The 18492-nt window shown below is 35.8% G+C and overlaps 1 protein-coding gene across 3 annotated transcripts in view; it reads left to right on the top strand.

Moving 5' to 3' along the window:
• Positions 1–340: 340 nt before the first annotated feature.
• The window catches only part of UNC13C (unc-13 homolog C), a 133521-nt gene continuing 115369 nt past the window's right edge, over positions 341–18492 (top strand). Inside the window, exons 1-2 of one of the 3 annotated variants that reach the window (XM_005419659.2) lie at positions 341–814; positions 9641–12862. In XM_005419659.2, coding sequence (XP_005419716.1) covers positions 9892–12862 — 2971 coding nt within the window. In that variant the 5' untranslated portion in view covers positions 341–814; positions 9641–9891. Of the gene's footprint in view, positions 815–9558; positions 12863–18492 lie in introns of those variants that run through there. The other 2 variants (XM_031055882.1, XM_031055883.1) reach the window with 2 other exon arrangements.

The raw sequence follows: 18492 nt of genomic DNA on the forward strand, positions 1-18492 counted from the left end.
GTGATGTATTTCTTGTTAAGTGGAGCACCCTTCAATCATCATGGAATGATAGTAGTTATGTAGGGTATTTAGCAGATTCATTACAAATCAGCTGTTGATGAAAGCAGTGCTGTAAGAAACAGCTACACAATCGTTTCTGCGGGTCATGTCAGACTGATAAATAAAAGGTTAGGGTGGAACACGGCCCTGGCGAGCAAGAGCCGCTGTGTCCCGCTGTTCCCCTTGCGGGCACGGATGCGCACCTGGCAGCTCCCCCGACGCACTGCATGTGTTGTTCCTGCGAGCGAGGCTGCTCCGGGAGCCTGAGTGGCTCTGCGAGCAGAGGGGCTGCCTGCCACGCAAAACAGCAGCGGGGGAAGTTCCCGGCACATAAAGCCCCAGGATGATTACTGTTCTCTCGTGTTGATGATGTTTTTGAACCGGAGTAGGACGTTGACTCCTGCTCTGCTATTACAGAGGAGAAACAAGCCTGAGCTGCAGAATGAATTAGTAGCTAACATCACGATTACTCTTAGCGGTTAGCACAAGTTGTAGGAGGGGGAAAAAATGGGAGAGGAAGGAAAAAAAATCCCCATTTAATGCTGCCTAGGGAATACCGTGGAATTTAGAACAGATACCGTTGCAGACTAGCAGCATGCCTGACTGCACTTGACTTGAATCACTGGGAAGCAGCCTCATGTTGTATCATTCAAGGCTGAAGGAAGAACGGCAAAATAGTAATGGATTTGTGTACAGTGTTTCTGCATAAATGGAAAATAATATAAAGATGGTGGTATGTAATTTGTGTTTTATTTTTAAGAAGAATTTCATCCAGGTATGTATGCTCTTTGTATTTTTCTCTAGTCTGCATAGTTTTCTCTTTCCTTTGTTTCCTTTGCTTATTTTCATTCTGAATGTACCTCCTGCTGTTTTTGCTAATGCAATGCATTGATTTGTAACTGATTTGCTTTCTAATGCTATAATGTTGATGAAACTGTTTGGACTTCTGGAATTAACACTTCATTAAAAACTGGGGGAGGTTATTTTGTAAGGTTGGTAACTTCACAGTATAAGTTGAGTAAGACAGTATGGTGTTGGATTTTTCAATGAGTTGGTATGTTTAAATTGATATTAAAATATAAACAAAATAATTATATGAATACTCAGTGAAAATACAGTATATTTTGCTTATTTATGTCAGTGCCTTTCTCCTAATTTGTGACAGGATTAGTAATAAATTGAGCTTTACGGATGCTTATGTATTTCTGGGTCTTGATTAATCTCCAAGATGAACACCCTGCAGCTTTCTTTTGAAGAGGCAGCTTCCTTAGACTATGTGTTTGATTCTGTTCCACAGCTAAATCTATGTCTTAGAATACCCTCTATTACGTACCTTCTCCAAGCCACAACCTAAAAACCACCATAACTATTTCATACATTTTTGTCCATCATTTTAACTTCAAGAAGATAACATTAGTATTTCCCTTCTGCAATTTCAGAGGCCAATAGCAGCTGAAACGAATTTCTTACTATGAGATTGATGGTTCATTTTGCTTTAAGAGGAAGAATTATGCAGATATAAAAATATGACTGCATTCTTTAGCTCTCACTTTTCTTCAGTCACCTGCCTCCTTTTGCACTTTCTTATTAATATATTCTTTCAGCTGACATGTAATAAGTGAAATAGAACACAAAGCTATGTGCTCTTAAACTAAGGACACTGGTAGTTGTCTTATGTCTAGTAAAAATGTATTAAAACACTTAATGCTTATTTGATTTTTCATTAGTCTTGAAATATCTTAAAACATTCTGTTGCATTTGTAATTTCAATGCAGCCCAGTTAGAAGTAAGATTTTTTTTTTTATAACATGTTGATCCAAAAAGGTTTAATATTAGTTCCAGTATCATAATACTGTTGTTAACCCCTGGCTAGCAGGAACTCTTACGCCTTAAAAACATTCATTGGTGTAATATCAATTGCTTTCTGATGTGAGAATAAACTGTCTGTAAAGTTGTAGCTATTTTTCACAGAGAGGGTGACACTATACTTGTTTCCTGTTGGTGATTATATAAAATAGATGCCTTTCTTTAGCATAATACACAACTATGGTTTGGTAATTGAAAGTGTAAGGTTACTTGACACATACAAATGCTCCAAAAGTCAGTGCTTAATCATCTAAATCAACAAACATAGTGAGAGAATGCTGTTAAGTCTAAAAGCACTAAGATGAATGAAAAGTAGAATTTAAGGTTTAAAGCATGTTTCATTCATCACAAATTCCTTTTGTAAAGGATGTAATGTTAGGAATTATGATTATGAATTAAGATTAGCTGTCATCTCAAAGAAAAAAGCCATGATGCAAGATAAATGACAATTCTTTAAGGTGAATATGCACAACTTGGAGACTTGCATAAAGGTTTTCTGTCACTGTACCATTTGCTTGATCCTGCAGTGATGTCAGCACATTACCATAATGACTATATGTTGCTGTGAAAACACTTAGGAAATCTCAGGTAAAGTACTGGGATTCCAGAGTGTTACACAGTAGGAGAATACTCATAACTCAGAACATCTCCCAGTTCACTAAAGCATCAATGAGGACTGAAAATTCCAAATTTTAATTTAACAGTAGTGTTGTGAAAATCCTGGAAGAATGTAGTATAATAGCTTCTGCCTTGTGAGACCATTACAGCTCTGAAGCTCTGCAGCCTAAAAATTCTTTGGCACCTAAGAAGGTTGTTACATTGGTTTTATTTCTCTCATTTTGTCATTCACTTAGGTTGGTAGCAGAGGTTCTTGCTTTCAGGTACAAATCCCAGTATCACACTTGTCAGTAAATTGAAGCAAAGACAGCAGAGGGGTTTTTTACTAAAGTTTTTGCAGCAAATTTAGAAACATGTTTATTGTGTACCATCCTTATCATTGAATGTCATTTCAGGTGGTAAGCATGGTTTCTATGGTGTCTGCCTACTCCTAGTGTATGTTGTAGTCAACAGTACTTGTAGTCATTTTTGCTTGTGGTATTTTTCAAACCAAATAGCACAGACAATTGATACCATTTTTCAAATGAAAGACCACTTCATCAAAAAATTTCCTTTTCATAACTTTTTGTTCTAAAAGTTTGATGCAAGTATTCATTTACTAGATTTTAGAAAAATATGTAAAATCTCTATGTGCAGAGGAATGGAATCCAGAGGGCTTACTTTTTCCATATAAAGTTGTTCTCTTACTTATAAGTAGTTAAAAAAATGCCCCCAAACCCTAAAGAAAGAAAAAAATCAAAGCTGTAGAGTGATGTAGTGCACATGTGGTCACTGAGTTAATGGTAAACTGTCCAACAGAAACCTAATTCAGGGCAGTGAATTGCCTATTCCAAGGCTCCGGCAAGTACAGTTGGAAGATTAAAATTCTTACCTGAAAGAAAATGGGATGGGGTCTTTTTGTTTGGGTTTTTTTTTAATTATCTTTTCTGATGGAATTACTATCCTGAAAAGTTGCTGAAATTTTTGAAATATTAGTATTAGAAGAAACTTTGAGTACACTAAGTATACTGTAAATACAGTCTCTGCATATATGCTATGCTTCAGTGTAAATTAAATCAAAATTAAACCTTGGGTTCTCAGGGTGTAATGTTTAAAACACAGGCAAAACTAGGGACAGAACTGAGATTAAGTAAAAATTTATGTTGATACTTTCTGGTTTTTAATAGGCACTAAATAGGTTCTGATTATTATATAGTAGCTCTTTTATTTATGGTAATCTGACAAATAGCAAACTGGTAATTGTCTAACAAAGCTAATATGTCTGGTACTGGCTTAGTTATACAGTAATCTCCATATAGTCAGCAAATTAACTTTTCCCTCCCCGTGTTTTCCATTCCTTTAGTAGTCTGCATTTAAATAGAAATTAATTATTTGGTGAAATTGTCTCAATCTTAGCAGGTTTTGAACTGAGTATTGACTAAAAACAAGTTTTTGTATGGGACAGCATATATCATGTATACAGCTGTAAGAGGGGGAAAAGGTCATTATTACTGCCTGGTTATACACTACAGTGTAATTTTTTTTTTTTTTAGTTGAGAAGGTCAAGGAAACAACTAGAAAGATTAAAGAGAAAGAAGTCAGTACATTTAGTCAAATAATATTGGAGCTGTTATCCAAATCATCTGCAGTCACTTATTCTTGTGTGCACATTCAGCTAGCCTGCATTGTCTATGGGCTCTCCAGATGGGTCACAATTTACCTTTAGAATCTGTTCTGTAGCTTTTCACGTCTCAGTATTAATCTACTGTATTTGGCATATTTCTTCCTGTTTTTAGTCTAGTCAAGGCCATTGACCTTTTAGTACAGTTGCTTCAATTACTAGTCTTCATGTTTGTAATGTAAATACCACACTATAGATTTGTTTCTAAAGAAACAGCATTCTAAATGCTTTCAACAATTTTATAACAAGTTACTGAATTGCAATAGCCTCAGTTGCCTTAACAAAACTTTGTAGAGAAAAATGCAAATATTACAAATATGAAGATGTAGAGAATAGTGTAACTAAAAATGTAATTCTGCAAGTTATTATAAAATAGTGGGGTTTTCTTCAATTTGTCTGTCTTCAACAGTAATTGCAAAAAACCCCTCCATTTTTTTACTGAACAAAAAAAAATCCTCTCTTTTCCCTTAGTGGTCATAGTCATAGGGAAGCAGTGAAGATGACTTTTCTCTCCAGAAAAATTAGTCATCCAAACTTGCTAGGAATTTACATTTTCTTCTAAGCTAATCTGAAGACAATGTTCTTCTATACATTATAAAGTAGTTTAATTACAACTGGTTAACTACTGAGTTAGTTCACTAATGCAGAAAGTTCTCTATATGATTTCTAGGTTAGATGTTCTAAATCACAATGAGCCAGTCAGGTTTAAGCATGTGCTGTTTCCATCTTTTTTCCTTAAACTCTATTAAGTTGTATGCTGACAGAAGAGATACATAATAGACATGAATGACCAGTCTTGCAGTATGATTGTTAAGTTTTTAGATTGGAAGAAACTGTAGTGTGCCCCATGAATATATGTGCAGCCTCCTCAGGACAGCAGTAGGCCTTGTGGGTTAAAAAATAAGCAGATTGTAGGCTCTTAAGACTGGGATTTGAAACAGCAGTTTGGTGCTTTTTACTTTTCATAAATAGAGAAGGCAGCACATTCTGAGAGTGGTTAGATATGCATAAATAGCAGGATCCATAAAGAGATATTATCAGGTAAATAAGCAGATATAGTAAACTTTCCAAGTAATTTTGAAGAACAATAAGAACAGCTTCCTAGCCAAAGGGTGAGAGTGCTGATAGCACTCCATGCTCTTGTGTGAATGTTGGAGGGACTGGAGGGATAGGCAAAAGTCTGCTGCTGTGAAAACCTGAGGAATTCTTGGAACAAAGAGTAATTACCCAAAAGAGAAAGCAGGTCTCTTCATTGCTCTTGGCCCTGCCTCTGCCAGGGTCTTCAGGCAGGTCATCCACATAGCATATGCAGTGTTAAGAAAAATGTCATTTTACCTTGAGACTCACAAATTACACAGATTAAAAATGTCAGTAGTTAAGGCTACAAGGAGAATTTAGGAAGAATATAGAGGAGCAGATAAGTGCTCTAAATTAAGTTCTTCTGAATTAGATCATTTGAGATGATTGTCAGTCTAGTGCTCCTGTTATAGTAAATTAATGAAGCAATGTGAAGTGTACACTGTAACGCTTGTCAAAAGGAAGGGAGCATAGGTTTCACCCAGCAGACCTGAACTGAGGGCAAGTACACTTATGTCAAGATAACCTTATCCCCAGGCAAGCATAAGACAAGTAAAAACCATAATTAATAAATCTGTATATCTGAATTCTGTTATTGTTTCCTTATGTACCTGATGGCTAGAGAACCTCTCTTAGCCTCAGTTTCTGTAGATGCAGGGTAGACTACGCTTTTTTTTTGTTATGTTTAATTAATTAATTTCTGGGGAGTATTTTGCATATCACAAAAATATATTTCTGTCTATAGACTCTAGTCAGTATTTTGGCACAAATACAGGTTGGTATTGCTCCAGATGAAGACTTCTTGGTTTTGTTTTGGTTCCCCCTACCATCTTGGTGTTGTGAACATGAACTGTCACAGCGTATTTTTTATAGAGAGAAAATGCACTTCAGTCTCATCTTCCTGCCTGCCCCCTTTCCATACACACAGACCCCTTGTAGTTGATTAATAGTGTGAAGGTTAAGCAAGGCTATGGTTCTGCCTGGCTCTTGCTTTATAAGAGGACAGTCTGTATCCATGAAGCTACCTCTTACTGGAGAGAGCTGCTGCTCTGCAGCTTCATTTACTAGGGTCTGAACAGAAGCTGAGCAGTGATCTAGCTATTCTATTTAAATACTGAAATTATATTTTAAGATGATTCACTTGTCTTTTTTTTTTTAATAAAGGGCTGGATTTGTTAAAATAATTTTTTGAAATGGGGGTCTGGTGTTCAGATATGTAACTAAAACACTCTGTTTGCATTATTTAAAAAGCTATCATTTTAAACTCTGCCCACTCCTCCCCCCTTCTACCTGACACATTAGTTTTAGACTTGGAATAAGATCCTTTATAAATGATGCTTCCAACTGACATTTTTATTTTGACAATGCTTTGTTATCAACAAATCCAATTGAATATGCTTGAAGCCGGTCTACATTATCTGTTCACCATCAAGCTGATTAACAAAGCTATTTTCAGATTTGCTATTGGTCAAAAGTTGATGGGCGTGTCAGTTTGTCCTTTCTTTATAGAAGAACCCCATTAAGAATTTATTTTAGTTCTAGTCTCCCAATCCATAACATTTTCCAGTTTCCTCCTCTATTACCATCTAGCATGAAGTCCATACCTCACTACTGTAACATTTCAACATGAATCCTTACGCTTAGAATGGATTAACCCAGTAATGTTGAATTTCATCATAAAAACTGTTTTCATTCAATAAACAAGCAAAATGAGAATTTTAAAAATTGGGTCATAATGGTTTATTGGGAGACCTGGATAAAACAAGAAAGTCTCCAAATGACAACTTGCAGCTCATTCAAATAATTGACTTAGTTCTTTGTGCTTCTGGAGAGACTTCCTTATCTTATGGAGTTTTAAATTTACATTGATTTTAAATGTTAAGAACAACCTGTGAAAATCTTTACAGAAAGAAATGGATGAGACCTGTAATGACTCAAACTTGATTCCATGTGTAGATATACTATTGTAGAAAAAGAGTTTTTGACAGAGCAATGGTAGGCTGTAAACTGATTAACAGATCATATGACTAATACAGCTGAGATGGAATAGAACTCGCATGAGAGAACATAAATCTGCTCCATTTAGCAGATCTCCCTGTGTTTGTAACAGTACAGCTTTTAATTCACTATGGCATTGTCAGAAACTGGGTTTAAATAAATTCAGTTCTGAATGTTCAGCTATTTGTAATAATTTCAGTTACCTCTGATAAAATCATTGGTTAGACACTGGATAAAACACGCACACACATATATATATGTATATGGCTTGCTATGAAATCAAGATTCTTCTACAGAGAAGCATTAAACCTTACTGAAAGTGAATGGAAATGGTCCAGATTCCAGTGATAACTTCATAATTTCTTGATGCTTTTTAGACTGAGGCAGGAAACAAGCCTTCTGGCTTGTTTATACATTCTTGATTTGAAGTCATTTGAAGAATGTCCAAGTCATATAAGTGAAGTTTATAAAAGAAGGCACTTAAAAATCTGTGGCTATGTGGGCAAAGGAGGTAGGCAATCACACTTCAAATCTTGTTCAATAAATGGTTACAAGCATTCGGTGTAAGAGCTGAATGGTTAACAAGTGTTTCTACATCCAGAAACATGCCTTTGACGTTGAAAAGTGTCCCAAGATGGTTCCTTTCTCTACTAATAATATATGAAAAGAAGGCAGCCTTGGCTCTAGTGAAAACTTCTCAATATTCTGAGATGTCATTTGCATTCCTTGCAAATTGCATGCATTGACCATTCTTTTGCTTCCAAATATTGCTTGCTCTTAATTCACTCTTGATGCTTTAGGCATAAGCCTATAAGAAAAAGTGGCAAGGACTATGCTGAAGCATATATGTTAAAAATGTGATTCATGTCCCACAGATATTTCATCTTTTTGTAGAATAATAAATAGCCACTTTGGGAAGAGTGAAGAATGTTTTCTATTCTTCGGCTCACTGTGCATCCCAGTTTTGTTATAACTGGAAAGGAAATGAGTCTGTTTACATTCTCTGTTCCAGGATTCCAGAAGCCAACAGGCTTTTAGCAGCTTTGCCTGTGCTCTGTGCAGCACAGTGCATTTTGCTGCTGCAGTATTTATCAGGGGTTAGTGTTTATTATTTACCATTACATGTGTGTGTATATGTAATGAATAAATATATAGAGTATAATAGTAAGGTCAATGAAGACAAATTATGCAATGCAAAGACCATTTCTTGGGGGATGTCAGTGGACCATCATGTTTCATAGAGTGCCAGGATGTTTGCAGACAAAGACAGTTCATATTCTCAACTCCTCTTAGGACATCACAGAGCAATTTTTAACCCTTTATATACCCTTTATCTAAACAGACTTCTTATTCTGCCAAAGAATTTTTATCTGCTTTAGATACCAAAATGGCCATTTTAAGAACTTCTTCTTTGATGGATTTTTCAGAGCTTGTTGCCTTGTTTTTATTCCACAGCTTTGGAATTGGGAGGTGAATGGTATGCTGTGCAGAAGAATACATTGACATTGACATGTTTAAAATGTATTGACTACGTTTCTATGGAATACAAGCTTTTGTAGTATGGAATAGAAACTTCCAGATACCTCATGGAAGCTTTTTAGACTTCTTTTAGGTCAAATAGCTTTCCTGTTGTAATGGCACCTGTTTATGTCCTGCAATTTGTAAAATACGTTTTCTGTAGGTTTGCCAGGGGAGGGGAGGGTGGTTTCTGTTACCAGAAAAATGTCAAATTTAATAAGCTGGATGAGAATTTCCATTAGTTGTCATTATTTTCTGTTATGCTCTAAATATTTTATTTTACTTCTTAAAGAAGAGATATCAAGAAGATAAGCCCACTTTTGAGTCCTGGCTTATCATAGCATATTAAAGTCTCGTGTCAAAGCAACTATTTCACAAACTATAGTCATGTACATAATTCAATCTCAAGATAGAGCAGCACTTCATATATACAATATTCACTTGTACCTGAACCCTACCTTGTTCCAAAAGGTGAAGCAAGAGAAAACTTTCTACTTTAGTTTTATTAACTAGTAATCATTTATTACCCTGTCCGTTTTTTTGATAACTGCCGCGTATCATATGGATCTAAATTGAAATGTTGGTGCTCTGAAAGCAAGCAGAGAGCATTTTAAACTGAATATCTCTGTTAAAGTCAGAGAATTAAACTGGATGAAGAAGCCTGGAAAAAAGTATAGCTTATCAATTGTTGTTAACAATATTGCCTGAAACTGTTTTCAGCTTCAATTATTCATGAAAAAAATCTATTCAGACAATTATGGGGAATCATCTGTGTTTTCATTGTAACCTAGTTAAAACATCATCAGTATTATTGAATGACAAGTTTGCTTGACAGCCATTGTAATGTCATTCCCTCCTTTTTAGACACTTCAAGAAGCCATGTGCAACACAGTGAGATTTTGCAAGACATACAAAACCTCTTCAGGATTTTATTTCGAACAAGCAGATATGTGATTCTTTTTTTAATTTTTCTGTCACATTATTCCAGAGCATCAGTAGTTTTTATGGCTATAGTCTCCATTGAAACATTTGCCAATGATCCTCTTGGAGATACAAATACTTCTCTGGATTAAAAATTGTGTTTTATGGAAACAGCTTAACGTAAATTGCGCTCCATGGTTTCTGCTCTCTTCAAGAGCCTGATCTCATCTTATATATATAAGATTTGCAAAGGAATGTTTACAAAGAAATCGGGAAATAGTACAAAAAGGAAAGAGAGTTGTCAGAGCAAAAAGGAACAAGACTTAAGTCAGATTGGACAAACAAAAAATCCAAAATTTTCCAATACTTTAAAAAGCACCGTTAAAAAGATTGCCAAGTGCCCATCTGCCCGCAACTTATCAACTGAAGAAGAGGAAAGCAGTAGAGAATTTTCACTTTCTCCAACATTCAGTTACAGAGTTGCTATTGCCAATGGACTGCAGAGGCATATTTTTGTAGCAAACACTAATAATGAAGATATAGTTCAAGACCTGTCTTCAAATGATAGCTCTTGTTCTGAGTCATTAAGTGAAGTAAAAACCAATAGCAAGAAAAGCGAATACTTATCCCACACAATGCCTGTGCGACGCAACAGGAAAAGCTTGAGCAGCCTTGCAGCCTCTGATGGAAGTTCGGATGGAGAGCGCACTTTGCACACACTGAAGCTGGGAGCCTTACGAAAACTAAGGAAATGGAAGAAGAGCCAAGAGTGTGTCTCATCAGACTCAGAGCTAAGTTCGTGGAGGAAAACATGGGGGTTAAGAAGTAAATCTCTGGACAGAACTGGCCGTCACCAGAAATCAAACACTCTTGAACCCGGCTTTAGTTCAACAGGTTGTATTAGCCAAACCCACGATGTTATGGAAATGATCTTTAAAGAGCTTCAGGGAATAAGTCAAATTGAAACAGAACTCTCTGAATTAAGAGGGCATGTTAATGCTCTGAAACAATCAATTGATGAAATTTCTAGTAGTGTAGAAGTTGTGCAAAATGAAATTGAGCAATTGCGAACTGGATTTGTACAGTCCAGAAGAGAAACTCGGGACATCCATGACTACATTAAGCAGATAGGCCACCCAGGAAACAAAGCAAGTCTTAGGTTTCTAAATGTGCCTGAAGAGCGGCTTGAAAAAGCTGAAAACATAGTTTACAAAATATTAATAGAAAAAATGGGATTCTCAGAGGCACAAAACACCATTAAAATTGAGTTTGCCCAAAGGCTTGGGCAGCAAAGAGACTGTCCAAATGCAAAGCCAAGACCCATTCTTGTTTACTTTGAGTCATCACAACAGAGAGATTTGATTTTAAAAAAGTCTTATAAACTTAAGGGAACTGGCATTGGAATTTCTACAGATATATTTTCCCATGAAATAAAAGATAAGAAAGAAAGAGGACTTCCTTCTTCTCAGACATATGAAAGCATGGATATGAAACATTTAACTGTGGAAACAAAATCTAAAATGCATGACTGGGAGTCACCTGACAGTGATAAAGACTTGGAATCAGATATAAATAAGAACAGTTATGCAAAAATATCTAAATCAGCAATTCACATAAAAACAAGCACTACAAAGGGGACTACTGAGTCCCCAAACACTAAAGACCTTGACAGAACTGCTGAAAATAGCACCTTTTCACACAGAAGTTATGACAATCAGTCACCAGAATTTGACACTATGGAAAAACAAGCAAAGGCCTATTATTCAGATGTGACTCCTTTATGGCATTTACAGAATGACTTTGCAACACCAAAGCTTAGCCGTTCAGAATCAGATTTCTCAAAATTGTGTCAGTCTTACTCTGAGGATTTTTCAGAAAATCAGTATTTTAGCAGAACAAATGGCAGTTCATTGTTGTCTTCCTCTGATCGAGAACTTTGGCAGCGAAGGCAAGATGATTCTCTAAACTGGTATGGCAGTTCCCAGGAGCAGACTTTTGCCCAAGACATGCAGCAGTATCCAGAGCAAAATGAAACAGGGAACATAGAAACTGTTGATAGTGGAGTAAGCAATGGAATAATCCATGTATCTGGAGATATAAACCATTACGATGATAGTCAGCTTTCTTTACAAGACGATCTTTCCCCATGGCAAAACTGGAATCAGTTGGAACAAGGGGCAGATTTGGGCCTAGACTCATCCACGCAGGAGGTTTTTGTGTATGATATGAGCAGCCCTTCAGACCAACAGACAGATTTTGGAAAGGGCCAAAGTTCTGACCTCCAGTATGATACTGAAAGCTATGATTTCACTCTGGATGGTACTTCTCCATCTTGTCCGGGCCTTGACAGTGAAACACAGAGTCAGTGGACTGGTCAATATGATGATTATCAGGAAACAAATTCTATCTCCTCTTATCAGAATCAAAACAAATTGCCTATGATGTACCGAAGTCAAAGTGAACTACCAAGTGACGACTCGGAGGAAACTGCCCCTAAATCATGGCACAGCCGATTAAGCATAGATCTTTCTGATAAGACTTTCAGCTTTCCTAAATTTGGATCTACGCTTCAGCGTGCTAAGTCAGCTTTAGAAGTAGTCTGGAATAAAAGTACACAAAGTTTAAGTGGGTATGAAGACAGTGGATCATCTTTTATGGGAAGGTTTAGAACACTGTCTCAGTCTACTGCAAATGAATCAAGTACAACTCTCGATTCTGATGTTTATGCTGAGCCTTACTGCTACAAAGCAGAGTATGAGGAAGAATTGATTGAACCATCTGGTGAGAATGAAACGGACTATGTAGAAGTAATGGAACAAGTCCTTGCTAAACTAGAAAATAGAACTAATAGTAGTGAAACTAGTGAGCAGGTCCAAGAGTATGAACTGGACCAGTCTTTGTATGAAACTCCATATGCAATGCTACCAGAGGAACAATATGACACACAGTTTGACAGTGTCATCAGTGAAGAGATATTAGAAGTTGAAAGTGATGTGGTTCCTGAAGTAGAAATAAGGGAGGATGAAAATCAGAATGTCCCAGAGGTGGTTACTGAAGTCACTGAAATTCCAAAGAAAAAAAGAATACGACCATCATTTAAAGAAGCTGCTTTAAAAGCATACAAGAAACAAATGAATGATTTGGAGGAGAAGATCCTTGCTGGAGGTAACAGTGTTTTAATACTGTCTTTTAAGTAAAACATTGTTGTCATTAGAATTGGACGTTGATTTTTGTATGGTACCTTTTCATGCTCCCATTGAATTCAGCAGAAAAAAATCTGCTTATGTCTGGTTTTGTTTAGAGGGTAAAATAGTTCCATAGAAATCAAAAGATTAAATTTTCAACGTCTCTCTGAATACGTTTAGTCAGACATGCTTGTAAGTAACTATATTTCTTTGAATTTCGGTAACTTTAAAATTAAATTTCACAAGGTTTAAGTCTTAAAAAGAACTAAGTAGTACACTGTTCTTGGTTTCCTCATAGTTTTATAAATGTGTTTATAGGAGTAATACAGAGTTTTCAGATGATACACTCTTGCTTTTTTCTATAGTTTCCAAGGTATGGTTGATTCTGTATTCATCCTGATGGGCAGTGTTCTCTACCCCATATGCAACCCATACCTGCTTACATACTTACAAGAGTAAAAGTTTAAACTGATTCTATATGTGTTCTTACTTTGATTCTATCCTTATTTGTACTCCCAACAAGCTCTCAAGAGTAGTTAGTCCCCAAAATGGTGTGAGAAGAGTGTGGAAGAAAGACAAGAGTGCAAATGGTAGCACCCATGTATGAAGTTACTTTAGGAAGGAACTAAATTCACAGGAGGGTTTCACACTGATTTTTTCATTATTTCTATCTTCCATATTATCAGACTTCAAAGCAGACAGCCATATATATAACTTTAATAATATACAAAGTAATTACTAGTAATAGACAAAGTAATATACTAATAATATACAAATATGGTGATATTCAATGTAAACATTAACTGTAATTCAGTATAATATTGCATGTGCATTTAATTGGAAGCATTATAATGACTGTAGCTAGCCAGATGGTAATTGTCACCTTGACTGAATCTTTCCTTTATCTGCCTGGGAAAAATAATCATCTGATACATTCATTTTAAAGATGAAAATCTGTGCCTTTAGCCAAAGATTGTATTTAGTAGTAATGAGCTTGAGCTACTATGGTGTTTCTTTTTATACATGAACTACTTTTACAATAAATCTAAAGTCAACTTGGAAGTCAATTACAAATGCATATAAATTTTGATAGTAGTAGAGCTTACTTTAAAGTCTATTTTACATTTAAATAATGACACTCAATTTTATACTTGTATTTTGCAGCCATTTTTCCACAGTACTCAGTTACATACTAGGTGGTGTGTATATGAATGAACAGCTATCAATAACTAGGATTTTCATTACTTTTTCCTTAATTTGTGATGTATGGGAGAAGGGAACAGCATTCATTTTACCTAGTCATGGTATAGTAGGAATATAATGGTCTCAGGACTTAATTACAGAAACCACACAAGGAAGACCCCAAATTTTGACACTCAAATTGGTTCTACTATTTAAAGTCTGTGTGTTTGTGTATATTGGTAGATACCAGTTGTTAGAAAATGAGAACTAATTTTGATACATCCCATGCAATCCTTTCTAGGAATTAAATGTATGTTCCTCTTTTAACCCAGCAGGTGAGACTTCTTTCAGTCTCTTAATCTATTGACATTTTTTCTTCTGAATAACTGAAACATTTCTTATATTTACGGAGAATCCATTTGCCACCAAGACCAGTTTATGAAAATGTGATATTGGGTGTAGTCTATGGGGCAAAGTGTCTGCATAGTTACTAGATGTCATACTAGGACCTCAACTTATATTTCCGAAAATAAAATAATATAGAATATTATAAATGAGGAAGGAAATAAAGGAGAAAGGGAATACATCAGGAGCTTAAGGAGAATTTACAAATGAACTGCTACAACACATTACTTCTCAGTTTATTCTGAGAACAATGTGCATTCACTCTTGAGCAGCAGCTCTGTTTCCTCTTCACACTGTATTTCCCATGCCAACAAGGAAGAGGACACATGTTTCAGTCAGGAATTTTGTTGCAGCAGCCACCAATTGGTTTGTTATAAATGGGTCTTCAAGTCCTGTAGCACACCTAGCAATACCTATTAGCAATACCTATCATCCTTCATGTTTTTATATCTAATGGATGAATATGATATTCTTACCTCTATGTCTGTCCAGAGAACATGTAACAGTTCTTCAGAATTTAAAACTTGCAAAATACATTTCCTAGCTGTAGTAGTCTACTCAAAGAATATATTACCTGAAAACTATTTCTGCTGAGTAACAGGTAGTATTGTTGGAGCAAAATCTTTCTCATTTTATTTTCAGCTAACTCTCAGTGAGCTGGATAATGCATATTATCTATTCACAGATAATGAAATCCACAGGTGGGATGTCTGTCCTTGAAGATAGTCAAAATCCATCTGAACATGGTCCTGGACAGCCTGCTCTGGGTGGCCTGATTTGAGCAGGGTTCTTAGACAAGGCCTCCAGAGTTCCCTCCCAGCCTCAGCTGTTCAGTGATATGGAAATGCATTTTTGAATACTTTGTATGCAGCCTTTGAAGAGGGATGTCTTCTTAATGTCAGTTTGGCTGCTAAGACAAAACGCCTTCAATTTCTGTTTATTACTTGAATGGCACAGTCTAGGAAAAAACCTTTTATAAATCAGTTCTTAAAGGAGTTCTTCACAACTCCCAAAACATATTTTTTAACTTCTCGTTTTTGACAACCTGCCTTCTTTTCTTTATGTATGTAATTAGGCATGTCCAGAGAATACTTAGTTTGTCATTTAAGCAAATAGTTTTTTGAGGTATTCAATCTTCATTTTAATATTTGCAGGAGCAATAATAACTTTTTTTAAAAGTGACTAATAGCTGTTCTAGGGTTTGCATTACTTTTATGAATGTTTCTTAGGTTTTATTACTCTCTTACCCCTGTAACTGATTCACAGTCAGCTTCAGATTTCTTACTTTTAGATGGAAAAGCACTAGAAAGAGAAAAAATTTCTTTGAATTAATCTTCATTATATAACCAAACACAACCTGTTCTTCAATGAATTGTTTCATCCTTCCATGTTAGCAAGAGTTGTTAGACAACAATCTGTCCAAGCAGAGATAGAACTGTATAATATAGTAGTTTTAGTTCTCTAATTTAACGCAAAAGAAAGTTTTAGAATGATACAGTTTTCATTCTAGTAATGCATAAGATAAGGTCAATAAATCTTTAGTACATGAATAATTTGTTAGTGTACAAGAACGCCATAAGATATTCCTATTCTCTGTCACTGTCTGGAGGAAAAATATACTCTGGGCTGATTGCTTATGTATTATTTATTAAAAAATGTTTTTCGAGGCATACTGGAATGACTAGGTTATACGAATGAGAGGAGACATGAGCAGTACATGAGTAATTCTCAGATTTAAAGTTCTGTAAGGATATAGAGACGTTGCTTGGATGGATGTGTATCAATGGAGGGATTTGAAAAATTGGTGGCTTGAAAAAATCAAAGAAATGCCACCCAGTTGTTTGTTTGTTTCTTTGTACACTGTAATTGAGAATGACTAACACTTTTATTCATTATTCTAGTCCTCACATATCATTTTGTAGCTTTCTTTTTCCCTAATGGTTTCTTCCATTCTGTCCCTGTCTTATCTTTTACAGGTCCTTTTTAATCAGTTTGCTTTTGTTACAATGAAAGCACAGTTTTTCATGTTTTGGGAATTCTTTGAAATCTAAGCACATTCTGTTCTCGTTACACCTTATTTCTTCAAGTATTTTGTTGCTAAAAATTAAATATTAATTTTATAAAATAAATAAAAATTCAGTCTAAACTGTCTTGAACTAATGCAGCTTTCAGTTGATACTGTATGGACTTACTTTATACTGTTGAGGTGTGCGTTAATGTAAACCCAGAATCCCCTAAAAAGGCTTGAACCTTAGTTGTGGCCACACTCTTAAGTTGCCTGGAAGTTTAGCCTCACCTTGTTCAAAGTAATGAATTAAACACTATTTTATGCGATCTCTTTGAGAAGCTTTTCTTGCACTCAGCCCAATAGCATTTTGCATCTTTCTAATCTCAGGCACAGTCTGATGGGGGGAAAAAAAAAGTGACAGAATGAACGCAATTAATCTTTGCATCATTGAGAAAGAATAGTCCAGACAGAAAGGTGACAGTGGTTACAGGGGTCTTATGTTGAAGGAAGAGACGAGAATGTTGACTCCATGTTCAGAAGGCTTGATTTATTATTTTATTATATACATTACATTAAAACTATACTAAAAAGAATAGAAGGAAAAGTTTCATCTCAGAGGGCTAGCTAAGCTAAGAATAGAATAGAAAGAATGATAACAAAGGTCTGTGGCTCGAACAGAGAGAGAGAGCGAGCTCTGCTGTAATTGGTCACTAATTCCAGACATCCACACAAGACCAATCAAGGATCCACGTGTTGCATTCCACAGCAGCAGATAGCCATTGTTTACATTTTGTTTCTGAGGCCTCTCAACTTCTCAGAAGGAAAAATCCTAAAGAAGGATTTTTAATGAAAAGATGTCTGCGACATAGAAACACTCAGAGTTAGTAAAAAGTAGCAGCAGTATCAAGCCTCAAGATTTTTTGTTCTGTTTCAAAACATTGGAGCCACAGTGATACAAGGTTTTGTTTGATTTCCCACATCTCATTTATTTATGGTTTGTTTGGGTTTTTTTTCATAAGAGTGATAAATTACTTCATTAATATAAGGACTGATTGTGCATTCCATGTGGCTGATATAGTTCATCTGCAATGTTTAAGGAAAATGAATATATAGTCGCTTAATGTATCATCTATAAAGAGATGGATTTGGGGACAGAATACTTTTGAACAGAAGGTGATTAATCTGTTGCTCTTCTCTTCATGTGTAAATAATGTAAAAAGGCAGATTTCTGAGAGTTTTCATCTGTGTAACTTCCTTTCTCTGTTTACATCAGAAGATGGTCACAATGGAGCAGATGTATTGTGTAAGCAGGCTGGGGAAGAAATGGTTACTCTTACTATACATTTTAATAGATGTGTGGTACTGGGGAAACAAGATTACTGCAAGTTAAGGAATCTATTTTGGTGCTGTACTGAGAATGATAATGAACCACAGAAATGTAATAATCCATTTTTTTCTGGATTATTTGGTTTTCTTTCTCAATACCATGTTTGTCTCTGTCTTGTCATCAGGTAAACAAAGTCATGGATAGCTTTAACTCTTTTTTGGGGGGGATGGGGACGAGGTCCAATAAGAAGCTGTAGTTGTGTAGGATGGGAGGACACAAAATACATTTTCAGATGATATGGATAGAAACTGATAAATACAATATTCCTGCACCCAAACTGGTTAGCCACATTTCCTTTTTCACATGTGTATGTGTGCACTCTGAAAATCCTCTACTAATATTACAGGAGGTAAAATAGTGTTCTAAAGAATTATTAACCACTCTATGAATTCAATCAGGATGGTGCTGATGAACCAAGGTATATTGATTTGACTCAGCTTCATGTGCTTGTTTCGTGCACAGCAGAGTGAATGCATTATTTTCTTGCTACTGGTTTCCCTGGAGTCAGGCATAAGTCTTTATACCCTTCCCTTCCTATTTCTCTACTGTCCTTCGATGGAGAAAAGAGATATCAGAGACTTAAAACAGAAAATGGCAGTCTGACCAGCTTGAGATTAATGGATTTGTA

This window comes from Geospiza fortis, unplaced genomic scaffold, assembly GCF_000277835.1.
Source record: "Geospiza fortis unplaced genomic scaffold, GeoFor_1.0 scaffold171, whole genome shotgun sequence".
In the NCBI taxonomy this organism is placed as follows: Eukaryota; Metazoa; Chordata; class Aves; order Passeriformes; family Thraupidae; genus Geospiza; species Geospiza fortis.